The 20,389-nt window shown below is 39.3% G+C and overlaps 1 protein-coding gene across 3 annotated transcripts in view; it reads right to left on the reverse strand.

The window, feature by feature from the left end:
* Positions 1 to 1,694: 1,694 nt before the first annotated feature.
* Positions 1,695 to 20,389, reverse strand: part of LOC139735729 (sodium- and chloride-dependent betaine transporter-like) — a 93,744-nt gene continuing 75,049 nt past the window's right edge. For all 3 annotated transcript variants that reach the window (XM_071646478.1, XM_071646477.1, XM_071646475.1), the window contains 5 exons: positions 11,157 to 11,294; positions 7,797 to 7,899; positions 7,222 to 7,334; positions 4,732 to 4,905; positions 1,695 to 4,241 (listed from right to left, as the gene is read on the reverse strand). In XM_071646478.1, the coding sequence (XP_071502579.1) occupies positions 4,044 to 4,241; positions 4,732 to 4,905; positions 7,222 to 7,334; positions 7,797 to 7,899; positions 11,157 to 11,294 (726 nt within the window). In that variant the 3' untranslated portion in view covers positions 1,695 to 4,043. The remainder of the gene's footprint in view (positions 4,242 to 4,731; positions 4,906 to 7,221; positions 7,335 to 7,796; positions 7,900 to 11,156; positions 11,295 to 20,389) is intronic.

Below are 20,389 nucleotides of genomic sequence, written 5' to 3' on the forward strand. Positions count from 1 at the left end.
TGGATGGACTTCTGTTGTGCTGCCACCCCCAGCACGGAAATGGAAACATGGCACTCGGAGATCATGATTGCAACTCAACTATACATGTACCTTCCATCACCACCACAGCAGCTCATTTGCAAAAACTATCCATTCACTTTCATATGATTTTTTTTCTTTTTTTTTTTGCCACTTAAATTTTCTATGCAACAGCAGTGGTGTCTCAACAAAACTAAATATATATATACATTATATGTGTATACTCTTGTGCTCAATACTCAATTCTGTCTTGATTAAAAGAGTTGTACTTTCATATAATATGTAACATATGAAAAGGGGGCTCATGCTGAGAACATAATGAGAGAAAAAAAAACCACCTTCCTTTGTTATACGTGGAGTGTCTACGTTTGGCATATCTCAACTTGACATCTGGCAATGCAGAATGAAGACTAGATGCCTTCAAACTTTTTTCCTTCCTTCGTTTGCTTTACAATTGGTAACATTGCAAATGTAATCTACAAGGTCAGTATAATTGCCATGAGACTTCAGTCCTCATGTGACCTCAAAGAGTTGATTTCTCTGTGACTTTGTCCCACGCTGTGGTGTTTAGTCAGCTGCAATACAAACTTGTTAATGCTAATGGTATCCTTACTCTCACACATCCTGCTGGGTAAACCAAACTGGTGTATTGAAAATAGGCCTTTTTCTTCCTCTAACGAGATAACCAAGTTACAGTTTAAACACTGTGGGTACAGAATCCTTAATAGTGGTTAGATGCCGAGTTCATTGCAACCTTTTGTCCATTCATTGCACTCTGTAAATAGAAAGACTACAGATTTCGACCATGGACTCCACACAGATTCTGCTGCTCTGTTTCAGACTTTACACATGCATATGCATGCCCTCACACGCCTACATCATGAATATGCATGAGAGACTTCAGATACAATCCAGTCCTGACGCCAATCACACACATACACAGACAGATTTTAAGTTTTACAACCATCGCATCTCATTGTACAAAACAGCTGTACTGTGATAAATTGCATTGGTCTCGGTATTCCAGTCATGTCGTGTGCAATGCTGACAAGAGACTCAAATGCATGCACTCTTAAAAAATATTTTTGAAGTAAAAACAAACAAACAAAAACTGGAAAAAAAAAACTCCTCCAGCACCCAGAAGGGAGTGGCACTAAAAATGCAGGTGGTTTAAAACCTTTATCAACTCTGACTGTTCAAAACTAATGTCATCTCCGGAAACAAATTGGAAGTACAGGTTATGCAAATTATATGTAAATATGCATCATAGTTATATATATAAATTCACCAAAACAAAAGTCATTAACAATTGAATGTTCTCCCATAAACCTGACCCATTCACTATCATACAGTGATTACCTTTGACCATCACATTGTGATGATAACTTCAACCAGCGAACACTAACTGTACACATTCTTACATCTACAACTTACTGTAATATTGCTCAATCTGAAAAAAAAAAGAAACAAAATAAATAAAAAGCAGCAGACTCATAATGCAAATTTGACACTCAACAAAATATATATCACCTGGAATGATAGCATGTTTATGTACAAAGTGTGGAAAAAATAAATGGACAGATTACCAAGGGAGAGGGAGGCGGAATTTGGATGCTTTTCAGAAGTGTTTACAGTTATGAAAACACTTGACTTTCAGTAGAATTTTTTTTTTTAAGAGTGTCTTTTATAAACTGCATTCTTTTTTTTCTGTGTTTGACATATAATGGATACAGTTAGCTTTTATGCCATCTTCAGTCAAGCAGAAATATCCAAGCTTCAATTCTGTTGGGAGAAGAGGGTACCACATGAAGCCAATGTTAAAGCTGGAAGCTTCCAACAAGGGGTGGGTTTTTTATGACAGAGGAAGTTTTCTTAAGCTCAGAGTGGTGAAATGGAACAAAAGAGTAGAAATGTGCACCAACCTGGACCTATTATCAACTCTGCCCGTTCCTTTTAGATTTGTTTTGGACCTCTAACCTGGCATTCCCACTGTACAACACTCATCCGAGAATCATCATCCATCACTGTAAGAACGGTGAAGTTGGAAGAATAGAGTGGGGAAAGAAATACGAAAAACATCCATCCAGGCAGGAAAAACAGAATTTTGGCATTTGCACCTGATTATCACATATCACTCCACTAAAACAGCAACTTCAGCCATTGGACCACTTTGAGTATTAAGTCTGTATACAAAATAATCACCATGTGAGGACAACAACCTGTCTCCCACACTCAGCCATGTACAAGCGATTTAAGTCCTACACCTCCAATTTTCACTAAATCAAGAAATCTACATAACGTGGTCTGCTGAAAAAGAAAAACAAACAACACATACGCTAAAATTCACACATGTCTGTCCAAACTAAAACAAAAAAACAAAACTGACAGTAATGCATAATCTTTGACCTAAGAATGGACAAAGTTCATGAAGGAAATGAAAGCAAACATGCAAGTGGCTTGAAGTACTCGATTATGAGCAAAAATTTCAGCAATTTTTGCTGGGTCTTCTATGTTTACTTATGAACACAACTACAGATAACACTACCAACAATTATACACATATTTGCAAGACAAAAATAAAATAAGCATTCTATCAACAAATATACAACTTGGCATTCATACCTCCTCCTCAAATATCTGTGTACTCTTCGCAGTCAGTGTGAAATTAAGCCATATTTCAGTTGAACTCAACTAAATTAAGATCAATCAAACACACACACAATCAGCTCATTTTGCTCTTTACTTCTACTTGGAGAAAGCAGAGTATGCATATATTTCTATCTTCTTATAGTTTCCTACGTTTGATTTAATTTAGTAATTGCAAATATACATCATTATCACAAAGGGCTACGCGACTCGAGAAAGGTAATTAATCACACAAAAGTTAGCAATTTCCATCACGTACATTATTGTCCTTACAGCGATACACTGACTTCCTCAATGATTTACCATAAGTTTGCATGACAGTTCAAAATTCATGATTCTGCTTCAATAGGTTAGTTCTACTGCCTGTGAAAGACCAAATACTTTGAGTTATCTTGCTGCGAAAATGCATTCCACAGCAAAAATTGCACAGCATCGTGTCTTTCCCCAATAGAAACGAGATATATGGATTGTTTCTGTGGACAGATATGCACAGTGATGCCCAAGTGCTGTAAAGAGTTTGTGAGAAGAAATGAAAAACGCTGAAAGAAGTTTTGTGCATCACAAAATTTACCCTCTCCCTAATTTGCAGTTAAGTCCTTGTGATTGTCATCAGCTCTGTTAAAACAGCAACAACAAAGCCCTTAAACTAGGGCTTGTTCATATGAATTCAGGTTCTCGTCTCCGAGACACTTTGACACATTCCACTCACCTCGGTGAGGTTGTTGAAATGGCATTTTCCCCTCAATTTTGATCATGCAAATGATGAATGAAAGAAAAAAGAGAAATGTCAGTTGTAGCATTGAACCTGGCCGGCACTATATATGATATAGTATTTAAGTTGTTGATTATGGTATCACCTGTGTATTTGCCTTCTTATCCATTGTGTAGGTGTTTGATATTACATTTAGCACCATACAACTACTGCTACGTAGTCAGCTTTGATGATCCCCAAATTCAGGCCTCTAACTTTATTTTTCTATCACAATTCATTTGAGTGCCTCAGGCATCACCCCTTTGCCTGAAATTAGATCATTATTTTCAGCACACTGCACCCACTGCCCAAACCCGCCTCTTCCTCCTCCGAGAATTGCTACGCTGAATTCTATAAACATCTCAGGTGCATAGCAAATGATTCGCCATGCAACGGAACTAAAATGCAAAGAACTAGAGTGCAGCAGAGCAGAGCAGAATGAGGAGGTGCAGCATTGCAAGTGGACCCCATTGGGTGTGGTCCCTTAACAAAAGATGATGGGTAGGCCCTCTAACACAGTCTGGAGTGATGCCCATGGATCCCATAGTAAGCTCTCTTAGTAATAAAAAAGTGCAAGGTATCATCGCTGTCGCACATCCACCTCTTGCAGTTGGGGGGGGGGGGTGGCCTACTGCATTCTCACGCTCACGTCCTCCGTCTTCGCACCGCCGTTGGTCTCGGAGACCTCAATGTACGAAGGGGGTGGGAGCCCGTTGGTCCCGTTCTTGTCCTCCATCACCTTGGTCAGCTCCATATTCGGCTTGTCCTTTTTCCCCTCATTGCTCCTCAGGTGGGTCAGTTTGGGGGTGGTCAGGACCGTCCAGCGCTGCATTGGGGATGGACAGGGGAAGATGAATGAGAGAGGGGCATGGATGGCATTTCAAAAATATTTGTGGTGACATACTCTGCAATAATTTTATGCTCATTTTGATTCTTCAATGAACACACAGCAATACAAAGCCAACAAATGGTATCCATACTCTAAAACTTAAAGCAACAGTAAAGCCTCAATGTGAAGTAAATATCTAATAAAAAGTCCATTGTTTTTCATTACTAGACTGGCGGACAAATGTGTACTGATTAAAAAAAAGCAACGACTTAATCCCCAAACTATCTGATTTGTGTGATTTGCAAGTCATTTCTTTTTTCATCACTTGGTTAACACCAGTACGATGAAAATCAAGCATGTCTGCAATCTGTTCACTTTTGGAAATAATGCTCTCACATAGTGAGACACCTATCAGTTTCACCAGAAGCTTCATACTTAAATGGCCTTGAATGGGTTAAGAAGTTAAAAGATGGAGCACACCACACACCTCTTTCAGGGAGCCAGTGCTGTTGAAGAAGAGCTGGATGCAGAAGTAGGAAGGAGGGCAGATCATAGAGGACAGGGCCATGAGCCAGCCGATTGCGTAGCCCCAATCGGGGTACACATACGTGTCGTTGTACTTCAGCGGGCTGTACTTCACCAGGCTGAAGATGAAGATGGCCTTTAGGGGACAAAAAAAAAGGAGTACTCTGTAAGCAGGTGTAGGACAATGAATTTTGACAGTTGTTCTTATTATCTTGTCTTCATACTTGACAAAAATGCTAACCATAAAATAATAAAAAATATTAGCTGAAATGGAATGCTGATTATTTCTTTTACAGAGGACAGGAGCTTGTATTCGATCCAATAACTTTAGCTACAGATGCAGGTAAGAACAACAACAAAACAAGGCAATCGCCAAATTGTGTCTCGCCCATTCGCGTACAAGGAATTCATATTTTTTATAACTCCCAGAAGTTAATTGACCTGCTTATGACCTTTGACCTTGTGGTGACCTTCAACACCCTAAGGGACATTTACCATCCAAGTTTGGTCACAAACGGACAAAGGGATCAAAAGTAATGAGCCATAATCGAAACGCGCCGTAAAAACTTAACATTGGGCCCTAAAAATTTGTTGACCCCTTTCTGTGACTTTTGACCTTGTGATGACCTTTAACTCCCCATGGGATATCTACCGTTTAAGTTTGGTCACAAACGGACATAGGGATCAAAAGTTATGAGCCACAATCAAAACGCGCCCTAAAAACATAACATTGGGCCCTAAAAGTTTGTTGACCCCTGTCTGTGACCTTTGACCTTGTGACGACCTTCACCTCCTTAAGGGACATCTTCCATCCAAGTTTGGTCACAAACGGACAAAGGGATCAAAAGTTATAAACGAAATGCGCCCTAAAAACTTAACATTGGGCCCTTAAAGTTTGTTGACCCCTGTCTGTAACCTTTGACCTTGTGGTTACCTTCAACTTCCCAAGAGACATCTACCATCACCCAAGTTTGATTGCCATTGTAGCAACATGTGCTGAGTTACGCGTGATAAAAGAGTCTTGCAAGCAAACTTTAACATAGGACCTCAAATGACCTTTGACCTTATCATGTGACCTCTTACGGCACCATAACATGAAGGTACCCCCAGTGCATCCATCACCCAAGTTTGATTGCCATTGTAGCAACATGTGTCGAGTTACATGTCATAAGAGGGTCTTGCAAGTAAACATCTATGACCCAAGTTAGGTTGTAATCCAAGCAACTTGTGTGAATTTATTTGTCAAAAGAGAGTCTTGCAGGTAAACTTTAACATAGAAAAGAGAGTCTTGCACATACTCTTTAATATATGACCTCAAATGACCTTTGACATCATCACATGACCTCTGACAACACCATAACATGAAGATACCCCTAGTGCTTCTATCACCCAAGTGTGGCTGCCATTGCTGTAACAGTTGCCAAGTTATGCATCATAAGAGAGTCTTGCAGGTAAACTTTAACATTTGTGACGGACGACGGACGACGGAAGACGGATGGACAATGGACGACGGACGGACGCCATTTGGATCCCTTAGTCTCGCCTTCACCTCCGGTGGGCGAGACAAGAAGGAATACATGCACACGAATATTCTTTACAGCTTACTTGAGAAAACTGCCATTATACAAGTATCTTCCTTCATGATTTAAAGGGATGGTACAGTATTGGTGGAGATGTGAATTGGGCTTTTAACTTTTTGCAAGATACCAAGAAAACACTTATGAAATAGTACAGATCATACCATTCTAAGAGGAATTCAAAGTTTATTTTATGTAAATCGGGTTTGGAATGACTGAAACATTCAAAAACAAAGGAAAGCAAAGTGATCATAAAAAAGTGTGGGTCCCACACTTTATTAGAATCGCTTTGTTTTGGATATCTGAGCCATTTCAAAACCAATTTTCATCAAATAAACATTGAATTCCACATGGAATTACGTGATCTTTCATATTTCATAAGAAGTTTCTCCTTATCCTCACAAAAAAAAATGTTAGAAACCTGAAATTAGGTCTCAACCAAAACTATATGATCCCTTTAAAGTTTGAGAGGGTAGGTCTATAAAGACAATGGAATTCCGATTCTTAGAGCACTCTCGCTATGGCTTGACACAGACATAGCTGTCTATAATTCATTGGGTGCAAAACAGACAGGACACTACTATCAAGTCAGACCTTGTAAAATTCATTGTGACACGAGTACACACACAATGTTGGACCAGCCAGGCATCCTTAATTGCATACAATACCAGTTGGGGAAGTTAACAAAAATTGTGCTGCATTCCTCTCAGAAGCTTGTTAGTTTGTCTTTCCAGTCTCATCTTTCACTTTATAAACTTCCCTCACCCCCACCCCCATCCCCACCCCATGCACCCATCCCTCAAGAGAAAGAGGTGGCAACACTAAACAAATCAAAACAGCTTGATAAGTAGCTGTCAGCATGGCAATGCTCTTACTATGGAAAAGCAAGGAGTGGTGATCATCCAGGTCAACCTCAGGTACTGGCCGCACAGGTACAGACCCTTGAAGTCACACATCGTCTTAAAGTCTCTCAGGAATCTATCCGCTCCTGCAAATAGGCGACACAGGAAATGGATAAAGAGAATTACTTCACATTGCACTGGACATCTTCGATGTTTAACAGCAATCACACAATAAATCATGGAATCTGTTGAGGATATTTCAGTCACGAAAGATAGCTATTCCAACTCATGTCTTTCAAGATCTGAAAGTAAATGCCCAAGTTCATTTCATTTCATTTATTTCCAAATTCTCAGAATAATGCAAAGAACAAAGTGAGAATTTTGTTTATGATGGAACTTTACCAAAGATTGAAATCTGAGTGAATAATGCCTGATTATGCCCAAAGCCTTGCAAGAATTAGATTGGAGAGACACATGGCACGATATGACAACATGAAGTTTATCTTAATTACATTCTGGTATAATTTTTTAGCCGGCAGTGGATATTCCAAGATTTCCTAGGCATTTGAAACATGTGGAGAAAAGGGCTGTGTACCCCCAAAACTTACCATACACCCAGCCTATAGCCATGCTCTCAAAGAATGAGACAAATAGGAGGGCACTGCCACTGGCAGAGTACGCATCAAACAGCTGGAACACATACATCCCTCCCTGCATGTGGGGTAAGACAGAAGGAAAAACAATCAATGTGGATATGAAAACAACTGTTCTGAAGACTTCATCACCGGGATTGCTAACATAACTACAGCCATTTTGGGAGAGCATTATGCCGCCATTGTGCTCAGAGCCTTTGGCAATATGTTACCCTGGTCAATAGAATCAAGCCGGCATCCACATTACAAGCACTTCAGTCTCTGGGTAGCACTCTAGCCAGGCTGCCATTTTCTGATACGCTATATTCAATTTGAGTACCTGATTGTGGACACAGTGGGCTAGCTAACCAGCAAGCACAAGTGTTGTGACAGGCTTGAACCATTGACTTTCTTATTCAAAATGCAGTGCAGAATCCACTAGAGCTACTAGACCACAACACTGCCACAATGATTCTATGCCTGGTTGCTTATGCTCGTGCAGATCTGATTAACATCGCTGTTGCCAGGTGGCATTGGATTAGAATTATGAAAGCTCACTGATATAATGGATACTTCTAACTTAAGTCTCTCTTTCTTTTTGAGATTGATCAATTATCATTCACTCTCTGAAAGATTGTTATATCATCTCTTAAGAATCTGATTTCTCTGCAGCAATAAGAGCAGGTGAAAGAGAAAGTTCTGACATCCCACAGGAACAGATATGATGAAACATATTCAACATCTAATTGCGATATACTCTATCAATGCAGATAATTGAAAATACCAGTCACTGGCATCAATTTCTACAGACTGTAGCATGAAGAGCATATATTGCAGTTCATAGCTCTTTCATAATGTTATTAGACTTCTCTTCAGCTTTCATGTGCGGATATCACTCATCAGCAGCCTACAGAAATCCAAAGTTCTTTGAACTGCGCTCTCCACCTATTCAGTCAGTATTCATATAATAACATTATGCGGTCCTGTATGGTCTATGTTCCAGTCACCCCCAGAAGTCATGTCATAACATCACCTCTGACCCAAACCCGTACTTCTCACACACAGACTCATTGGGCATGTACTGGATGTCGGCATTGTGACATAATTGCATGGCTTTGGATCATGGTCCCCTCTTTGGCTTTCCCTACATCAAACAATACCCCATTTCCTGATTCTATTTTCAGCGGGGTTAAAAATGCACGGAAAAAGCTCTTGATTAGTCTCTATTGGCAGTAAAGCACACAGAGGTACTGACAGATGGCAATTGTTACAACCGGTCTCCAATCATAACATTTCCTCACCAGGTCCACATTCCACCCTTTTCCATCCCCCTTGGTCTAGGGCTCCCTGCATAAGCCTCTCCATCCATAATACACTGTATATTAATTTGTTTGCTTGTTAGTTTTTAACAGTGAACTGGTGTTTATTTGCAGCGAGTCTTTCTTGCATTTTGACGAGGGAGGATTATGGATGACTCTTTCTTCAGTGAAGGGTATTTGAGATCAACAGCATCTACTTTGCAATGGCTCATTGGTATTTGGGGGCGTATATCAATGCTTGAGCGCACACAGTGATGCAGATGCTATACTAAGCATTGTGTCTATGTGTAAAGCAAAATTCTGTGCCCATTTAGTCCATACAAGTCATTGTGCCACACCTACAAGCACACATGAATTTTGCACAGCATTTTTTTCTCCTCTCTGTTATCAAATATGGAGACAATGCCTGATTGGAGTGAAAGGCAATGTCTCACGTAATGTGAACAGAGACATGTTTTCTTGTACCGTTATTAATTGATTACCTGCACTCAAGCATGTCTGGTAAACAAGTATTGTATCTTTGCAATGTGGTTCATACTTCATATAATCAATCATTTCATTTCATTATCTTCTTGAGCCCTTACCTAGGAATATACTGCCCTCGATGAAAATAAACTGGTATTCAGCTCTTTTAAGGAGTGGCTGGGTATAAACAGATTTGTTCGCCAAAAAACATCCAGCAGCATGACAATACTTTTTTTGTGTGTCATTTCTTGGCACGAGACTAAAGAAGTGTTTCAATGGAGGCAAATATACTGAACTTTATTCTGCATTAGATGAAATGCTTGAGCAAAATAGTGGGGGGGGGGGGGGGGGGGGGGGCAGGAGAAGATATTGACAAAGCAAACAATGAACAAATATAAGGTACCAAGGCATGTCTTTTGGGGTCTCTGATTTCCCATGAACCCATGTTTGCACTATTGGCATGAACTTGCTGATCACATATTGACACAAAGTGTAAAACAGTGGAAAAGTTCCACATCCCCTCTAGACTCTACAGTACAAATTTGTCAGAGATACTGGGGGGGGGGGGGGGGATATCCATAAGAACTCTCTCGACTGACGATTTGGATGGGTGTTTTAACTTCAAAAGATGATTTGTTAGATGTCTGACTGTTAGATTTGTTTCGAGTGCTGTTGATATTAATCTTGAATTATTGGGAAAAAACATGAAAAAGATATCACTATCCCAAGATAACAATTTTCAAATATTGTATATGTAGTTGCAGTGCTTCCACCCACACATCTTGCATAAATATGGCTGAAATATGCCCAAGCAATGCTGCAATTACTTGAAGATTTCAGCCTTTCCCCTACAGTTCATTTGCAGTATTGATTTGCCAGAGGAAAGAGTAACTGCTTCTTTCAAGATTAAAGAACACTACTTGGCTGAAGTCTGGAACCAGAAATTATCTAGAGCAACCCTCCCTGGAACCCCCACCCTTATATTGCCTTCAACATTGTGTGTATTTAGCGGGAAGCGGATTACAGCTTGGTGATGACATAGCCATCATGCTGATATAAAATCTATTTGCAGTGGTTGTAAAGTCATTCGGAGATATTGGAGGTCATGCACAAGCACAAATTGTGCAATGTCATTTGTGCAATGGTCATAGGTCAGGAACACTGAAGGCGCAGTACATGAAATGTATCTTTCAATCAAGAAGTTTCTGTGTTTCACTCACATGATAAATCTTTTATTCACATTTTCTGTATGTCCACACAAGCATGTCTAAAATTTGTGCAGAGTTATATTTGATTATATTCGGATTAGCATCCTTTACAGTTTTTGGGTACACAATGGCTGATTGAGGACGGGTCAAAATTCTTTCAGACCAGTATGCAATAAATTCTTATGCCACACCAAAATCTGTTGCAATCAGTATCATCGTGATCATCTGTTGCAAGATGTGTTGTGTGGTGAATGAGGCCGCTGTGCATTCTTGTTTCTTCTGTGCTTTATTGTGAGATCTTGTGGGCTATGACCCGTATGATAATCCCAAGAAAGAATACTTACATAGGTCACCATAGGCAGACCAGCTATGAGGAAGAAGAGACAGGTGAAGAAGGCAAAGTATTCTCGCCGGTTGCCCTTCAGCAGGTAGTTCGGGAACAGGTCGATGAATGCTGTGACAAAGCCTTCCACACCGACAAACTGTGGAGAACAGCAAAAGAGTTGTTTGATTAAATGTTTGATAATCTACTTCCAAAACATATGCACGCACACACACAAACAAAGAGAAGAACATATGACAAAGAGCCATATACAGAGTTGAAGAAATTAACACTTTTCTCTTTTTTCTTTTAATACATCGGCAGCTGAACAACGTGGTTCCCCCCGCATTTGACTGCAAATTTCTGCAGATAGCTCCTCCTCAAAAATACATGAATGAATGAATGAATTAGACATCAGTACAGCAAAGCCTAGTCCCCCGTTTCTCAGTCACCAAGATCTGTGCAGATGTAAAAATAAATTCAGATTTGCTATAGTATTCCATACATTAACTTTATACTTATTTGGTGACTGATGATAAAAAGACCTGATACTATAAGCATGAAGTTTCACTTGCATCTGCTTGAAAAAATCAGTAAGATAACTCCTTTTGAAGTTGCTTTCCAAATTTTTTCTTTCTTTGACACAATTCTATTACTTTTGAACCAGAGCCATGGATGCAGAAGCTTCTACAGTACACATGCAAACATACATACGTACAAACAAACAAACATCTACATGCTTGTAGTTGTGGTATTACAACAGGACATTGTACAATGACTCAGCCACTTTATTTTTCCTTCCCCACATACCCCATTCATTAATGGTCAAAGGTAGAATGATATCTTACGAGTACATCCCAACATCCTTTAATAACCACCTATGACTGATGTAACAAACTTCCACAGATTATTTGAATGTTAATTTGTTCATGATGCAACAGGATGCATTTCTGTGCGGTTACATCAAATGCTTAATCTAATGTTATCACTTCTGTGAATCTCTTCAAGTGAGCAAAGGTAACCAAACTTCTATCCAGTCACTCTAACTTTACTGGAAAATACATATACAGCATGACCTTTCTCGGAAGCTCACAGGCTGTGTAGATACACCTTGTAGGCCTTGCATTGGGTTCGTTAAAGCAGACCCACCATCTAACAGAACTCGCACAAATACACATGTCCGGTTGACAAAAAGGTTATTGCAAACATACTGTTTACTCTAACTTGGACCCCCTAAAGCCCTATACATCTAGCAGATTCAATCTCCTAAGCAATTAGCCTGTTCCTCAGAGCCAGCAAAGTCATAGTGTTTGTTAAACTCTCTTGGAAAATTGGGGGGGGGGGGGGAGCCTGGGTTGCAAACAGTTTCGAGAGGCTGGACAAAATCAATCCTTGGTGAATTAACGAAGGCCTTCATAATATCAAATAGACAGCAACAAGTCCTTGCACAGGTGTGCATTAAATCAAATTTTCCTCCTGCCTTTCAACATTGACACAACCAAAAAAAAAACCAACAAAAAACAGGCACTGTTGGAGACAGAGATGAAGATGATGAAGGACAAGGAGGAGGAGGAGTAGGAGGAAGAAGATGGAAAGAAGATTAAAAAGGAAGAGGAAAAGGAAGGAAAAGAAGGAGCAGAAGAGATGAAGGAGAACATGAGTGTTTTGTAAGAGATCCCTATTTGTTTAACCCATTATAATCCAAAGTTTGGCCATCTTTGTGTTTTTAAAGCTGCCAGATGTTAGTATTTGACATAAGCTAAATTTTCCAGATGACCAAGAGAGGGTGACAGTCATGTGGAGACGAGCAAAAAGGACATTAATACACAAAACAGGTTTTCAGTTGTCTTTGGTCACAATAATCTGATCCATGTTATACAATCCACACGATGTCAGTCTTCCGGTACATATGTAAAAGTTAAGAGTTTTTGCCAAATGCAAGCTCCAAAGTACAAGGATATCTTACTCCATACTGTCAGAGCTATTTATATGACTTGGTGATGGTTCAACTTTATGAGCCGGCTCCCTAATTACATGTACATGGCATATCCTACGGAAAAAAAAAAGAAAAGAAAAGAAAAGTATGTCATTGTTGTTGTATGTGGACCTAACAGTCATTAATTCCATTGAATTGATTGTTCTATCATATCCTACAATTTCCATGCCCTTCGATTTATCACTACAAGGTGTTTTGTGTATCTATGTATACATCATCATCCCTATCATTCTACCATCAACCTTTTTAGCTAAAAATCACCTCTAAAATACAAAAAAAAGGTGCATTCCTTTTAAATAACTTATTCATGTGCATGAAGCATTGTATTGGCTATTGAAAGAAGGAACTACTCTTTACTCTCTATTGACAACACTGAATTATTACTGCAATTTTTTGAAAAGCTGAATTTGTATAAAATGAGCCCATCTTTGCTTTGGCTCTCTAAAATGACACTTCAAAATGCAAGTGATACTCTCCATGACTTTATAAAGTCATTCTGGCATGAGAAAGACCAAAATCGTAACAAAGGGGAAGCTTGTTCGGTGGAAACCGGCCAGAAAGTGATATGGATTGACTTGGGAATGAAAGGAGGAGAGGAAACATGCGATGTTTACGTGCGTTCTCGAGTAACATTTCTACCCAAACATTGTGAATGCTTTGTTATCGTCTGAATGAGCGAGAAAACAATGCGGCATTGGCACATTCAAGACTGAGTTGGGACTCATACCGAGCATACACACGAGTTGGATAAATGCTGTTGTGTGAGCAAAAGGTTGGATTTGATATAAATGAAAAAGGACTTAGATCCTGGTAATAATCTATTATTTGCTTGAGAAAAAAAAAAAGAAGCAAAACAAGGGTGTACTAAGGTTCAGGGTATCTGTGTTAATGTGTTGAATTCATGAAATTCACACAATGAATGTACTACATTGTAAGTGCACAAAAGATGCACAAAACTTGTTTCATATTCCAAATTCAAAGATGCCGTGTATATAAGGAGGATTGTTATAAGTGTGCGAAAACAACATAAATTGAAATGAAAGTTTTATGAACAGCTATCATCATTCTTATCATTCTTATCATTATCAGCATCACATATTTCCTGTAAATATCACGTATTGTTATTAACACAATCACTACTGGTGAACATGAAGGGCAAAAGCAACTGATGTTCAAAGAATTGGTATTCACACTGTTTCTTGTCTTTGTTTTGTTTTTGCTATTGTGCTTTGATATCCAGCAAAAGTCATATGTTCTGGTATGTATATATTTTCAGTTCTTGACCAGACAATAGGCTACCTTGCCAACAAGGGGCTCTTAACTCTAGGCCTCTCATCACTGGAGCAACCATTGCTTGAAATAGCCACTTCCAAGGTAATAATGACCAGAGCTAAATCAGAGTCTAGTGATATGCACGGGCCATCAACTCACTGGGCATGCATCATTCCCCCAGGGGACACCTACAGGCCCTTGTGAGCCTGCTTCCTGAATAACAGGACGGTCAAAAAATTGGACCGACATAGCTTTAAAGGAGGCTGCTCCATTTCTCTCGCAAGTGGACCTTCAATTATTTCAAACTTCTCTTCAGTGCATGGCAAATGGCAATACAACTTAGAACTGCATTATGCCCATATACCTACTAATACTCATGGTGTAAAAATAAATGCCTGTACAGTTATGTACAACTCACCTGACCTATTTGTATGACTACAGAAAAGAAATATATCTAAATTGACCCAGTTAATCAATTTTCCTCTATCATTGCACTTGCAAATTGCACTATGAAACATTAAAAGTGGGGGGGGGGGGAACCCATACAATCAATTTGTTTTGACAGATTCTCTTGCATATTGAAGCATACAAGTGGAGCCACCTGTAGTGTAATGGATCTGGAGCATAACTTTTCTCTTAAACCCCATAGAGCCACCTTTTGTTCATTTGGAAAATCCCAGGGATACTCTCTTTTTCCTGACCTGTGGCGTGAGAGTACGACCTCGCATAATTATTCTAGGTTGCACTGGATGTTCCGAGGGGGGAAACGCCCCCTTGGCAACAATGACTCTGGGCTTCACAGCATATAGACACAGGGGTACTGCCTGGCAGGCTCTCTAAACAAAACCTATTGCCCGCACGTCATAGGGGGTGTGTTACACTGTGGGAGTATTTGGGTACAGAGCTTCTGCACAAACAAGTTGCTGTTGTCAAATGCAGGCTTGGCTGGATGCAAATTCAGAGCAGACAGCACTGGAAGGACAAAAATTTGTTCTCATCCTAAAGGTTCTGCCCCATTTCCTCCTCAGACTATGAAGGCCATAGCACTCTCTGCTTGGGTTCACCCTGTTTTCTCTTCTTTTTAACATCTTCAAAGTAACAGGTAGCTCCATTGGGCCAATAAGATTATTTGGCAACTAAGAAGAGAAGGAAATATGGTTGCTTTCACAATTGATTGATTTATCTATACACTTCTAAAATCTGCCACATAAATCTGCAGGTTGATTTTTTTTTTATTTGTACAGATCATCAATTGAATTTCCTTTAAAATGCAGGTAAAAAGAAGTTACGGCACATGACAAAGAGTTTAGCATTTGAATGGCCTCTCCCAGCATTCCTGATGTCAATTTCTAGTTTCTGGTTTACTATATCATACACGACATATGATCAAAATGTTCAAAATCACTACTGGTTTCTATCTTTGCAAAATGGTTGCAACATGCTAATCTACCCACTACATGTATCAATCATTCATGTTTGTATGCTAGTTTTAGTAGTGTGGATGCAAAATTATATTTACTGGAAGATGGTCAAGGTATGCACAGCCGCAGAAATGCATTTTATCATCTTCACTTTGGAATCATCTTGGAAGAAATGCCAAAATCTATCTAAAAAGTGAGAACTTGGCACATTAAGGCTATATTGCTTTTTTAGCAACTTTCTTGTGTGCACTGTAAAGTGCTGTGTCATGCTGACAACCAGACTCCTATTGTAAAAGGGCTGAGCTTGTGGGCTGTATTTGTTTGAGAGTGGAAGATATATAAAAAAAAATATTAAGAAAGAAAACAGGAAGGAGAAAAGGATGAGGAAGGGTAAAGAAGCAAGACAAAGAAGAAGAAAAGGAAGAATACAATAAAATGTCTAAGAAGAACAAAACAAAGGAGAAGAGGAGGAAGAGGAGGAGAAGTAAACATGCATCAAGTATGGCCCATAAAACTGTAAAGTGCATGCAAGTGTTGACTAAGAATGTGTACACATTCAAGTGCCTCTCTTAGATGGATTTCTCTCTCTTTTTTTTTTGGGGGGGGGGTGGGTGGCAAGGATTTTGTATTCATCTTCAGAGTAATGCTCTCCACAAACAATCATTCTGATGAATAGAGAGCCTCTGTGATCTACAACTGATAATGCATGACAAAGGAGGGAAAGAATTCTGGCTCCTCTAACTTTGAAAGGCTGGTGGTATAGGGAGAAATGGAGACACCTGCCTATCTGTGTTTCTTACACGCTGGAAGGTACTATAACATTCTTTCTTGACACACCCCCCCCCCCCCAAGAAAAACGAAAATCACTGTTCTTTTCTTTTTCATATTTTGATTGGCAAGAGACATATAGGACAGCACAAGTGACATGTTTTGGATCATACCAACTCCTGATTTGAAAAAAAAAAAAACCTTTCCTCTCTTCACCTCCTTTAAAAAAAAAAGCAACAGAACAACCTTGCCATATATACTTTATCTCGTAGTCAAGGTACAATAATTTCATATCATGTAGATTGAAATTTTGCTTTCACACATGCAAACACACACACATACTCACACAAAAGCACAAGACCCTCAACCTCACCAAACCCCCCCCCCCCAAAAAAAAAAAAAAAAGAAGAAAAGAAAATAGATGGTGAGACATGTTGCAACAAAAAGACACATGATCTTATACATTTGAAATCTCATGTGTGAATGGGTGCGTGTGCCCTTTCTGGGCACGAAACAAATGAGGCCTTCGAATACAAGGGACGTCACAGTTTTTAGGACGACATTTGCTCATCAATGATATACATACAGGATACATCTTCAAATGATTTACTGTAAATTCCACTCAGATTTTACCAATGTGGTGCTTTTCTGTTAACTGTCACGCCTAAAGCCACCCAAACTCTGTTAATACCTCATGAGACATTTGCCAGCAGAGAAATGCACTAAGGGAGTACCACAAAGGTCAATACTGTCACGGGGACTACTAGTATCATGAGGAACACTTCCATGCAAACAAGTGCCAGAGGTGATCCCATAAAGACACTACTCCAAACACATTAGAAAACATGACCACTATCTCCACATCTTTTTTTTTAATCTTTCCTTTCTTTTCTCATGTTTTCTTGAAGACCAGGGTTGTCCCCCTGAATTTATGTCTATTAAGATTCAGACAAGAGATTTTCTTTCAAATTGCTTCCTTCTCATAACACCTTGACTTGCACCTGGTTGTCAGAGTAAGATTCCGTGTTCTAAATACGGACAAGGACTTTTGCAATCAAATGTGGCAATCAAATCAGGGCACATGGGCAAAGCTTTTAACTGTTCCAAAGTGTTACCTGTTCCTGTTCCTACAAGGGAACTGCAGAAATTGCCTGGTACTCGTAACATTGCCTGGAATTTCTTGTCCCTGAGTAATCTCTCATCCCTTTAAAAAAAAAAAAAAAAAAAATGCTTATCCCTTAAAAATGCTCACAAAACCACCTGTGATTTTGTGCCCTGAAACATCAATGGATCGACTTCTGTAGCCTTAGATGTGCCTTGATCTGTGGTTAAATTAATATTTTCTTTCATTTCATCCTCGTTTTGAACTATTTCTTCTTTATGTGATTTTTGTGGTCTAAAGCCCAATGCCACTGTCCGAATTTAGTATTGATGGATGGCCTGAAGAATAGATAGGTGTCAACTGTTCAAAGTGGTGGCACAGGAGGGGTGACGAGGGGGGTGGGGCAGGGGAATGGATGGGGGAAGGGAATGGAGAAGAAGAGAATGATCAAGCCCTTCTCTCTTTGTTGCTGTTGTTATAATGGATGAAAGACTGATTATATGATGGAAATCTATAAATGATTGGGTACATATGTTGATATTATGCATTTACAAATGATGCAATTTGCAGTCGTATAAAACAATTTGGGACCAAACCCCATCATGCACTGAGCCAATTCATTTAACTGTAATATATTCAACTGAAGAGGAAAATTACCGGTACCATTACATGACCCCCGTTTCACTCTCTCTCGTAATACTGTATCGGTCAAATTGTAGTATTCAACATAAAAAAATACTGGCAATGACACGCTATTGACTCGGTCATCATTTGGAAACTCTTAACCGGCCGTGATGGGGGAATCTGGAGATAGCTGGTGGAGATACGCATCCCACCAATGACTTCCCGCATTTCCTGCCCACGCACATTATCTTTCCCACAATTTGTTTCAATGCCCGATCGCTGCCGTCTGCCGGTCATGCTGAACCCATATATATACAACAATATGTTTGGACGTGACAGCCTTGAGACTGGCGTTACGAAGCAAACATCAAACATCTTTTTGGTTTTCCTTGTCTGTGTGCGTGTGTGTTTGTCAGTGTTTGCCATCAGAGGTGAAACAATGCACTCCCGTACCTTTGTTGAGGACCCTGGAACACATCTTAGAAGCATACCGTTGCCTCTTGTGTTCAGCTCGGTGGATGAAAGCCCAGCAAACAGCCATCCACATTCATCCTTCACGCATGGTTACGCCTTTCTCCCACCTATACTCTAATGTGTTTTCCACCTACGTTCTATGTGTACCCACCCCACCCCCACACACACACAATTAAGAACAGTCTATTTCCATCCTTACAGCCAGAGGCAACTCAGTCTTGCTAGCAATGTAAGTCTAAAGCATTCTTTTTTTTTAATGTCATATCATACAATGCACATTGCCAGGTACCACCCTACGGCTACAAAATTCCTCACTGAATGCACAATTGTACCATGAAGACAATTTGATCTTTTTCAAAATGATCAACAAATAATTCTCCAGCAAACTCTGTTTAAATCATTAAAAAAAAAACCCACATTTTTCAGAATCCCCTTTACAATATAGCCTGTACCAATGCATGCAAGCATGTCCCAAATACAAATATGACCAGAGCTTGGTTACAAATCCTGTTTAGCTGTCTAATGATGTACAAAAAAGGATAGAAATTTGGTATCTCAGGCATTTTGAATAAGTTTGCAAACTTTGACACCAGTGCCAATTTATTCAACGCCCAACTTGTCATTTTTAGCACCGTCAGCACCCTTTGATCTGTCTCAGTGTATATCTGTAATCGTATTTCATTTTTATGTACGAGTATGCTATGTACAATTTTCCATCACCTTCTCCCACACAGCCAAAAGAGTGATGCATATTAATATGAAAAAAAAAAAATAACAATCCTCATGATCATCCCCCTTTTAAAAAGATCAAAAGCAAACATACACACAAACTGCAATACCTTCCCATCGAGAAGGATTAAAAAAAAAAAAATCACAGAAACCCTAAACCATGTTGATCAATTTACTTGTTGATAACTGACCATAAACCCAAGGGAAAAAAACACAATGAACACATAGACACAGTGGATTCTAATCTGAAATGACTTTACACTAGTTGCTAAAGTACACACAAGTGCAACAAAAGTTGTAAAACGTTATCATCTGCATCAATTTACAGTTTGTATGCATACATCCCACTTTAAAAGTAGCTGTAATATGTTCAGGAAGCTCTACAGACATAGTTAACAGAGTACTACTCAGTACTTGCTTAATGCAGAAGCAAGCAAGGACCTTTGTGGTTAAGGATTTTTAACAATGGTGATATTCGGTATTAGTTATGACCATGGCATCATTTGGGTGATGGCCCATGAAAAGGGGCCCTCAAAAGATATGAAAATTTGAAAGGTTGAATGACTTAATGCATTGGGACATCATGAATAACAAGGGCATAACTTTTGATTTCACTTCTGCTTGCAATGGTATAAAATCCTTGAAACTTGTTTATTCAGTCTTCATATTGGCGCACCCATACATCTGTTCAAACTCCGTAAAGCTCTGTATTTCTCATATCAAGCCTTTTTTACCCACGCCGATGAAAATCGGCAGGGGGTTATGTAAAGGGTTCCGTATATTTGTTTGTTTGTTTGTTTGTTTGTTTGTTTGTTTGTTTGTTTGTATGTATGTTTGTTTGTTTGTTTGTTTGTTTGTTTGTGTACAAG

The sequence above is a fragment of the Diadema antillarum genome, unplaced genomic scaffold (assembly GCF_040938485.1).
Source record: "Diadema antillarum isolate AM-2024a unplaced genomic scaffold, OU_Dant_1.0 seq00000595_RagTag, whole genome shotgun sequence".
In the NCBI taxonomy this organism is placed as follows: Eukaryota; Metazoa; Echinodermata; class Echinoidea; order Diadematoida; family Diadematidae; genus Diadema; species Diadema antillarum.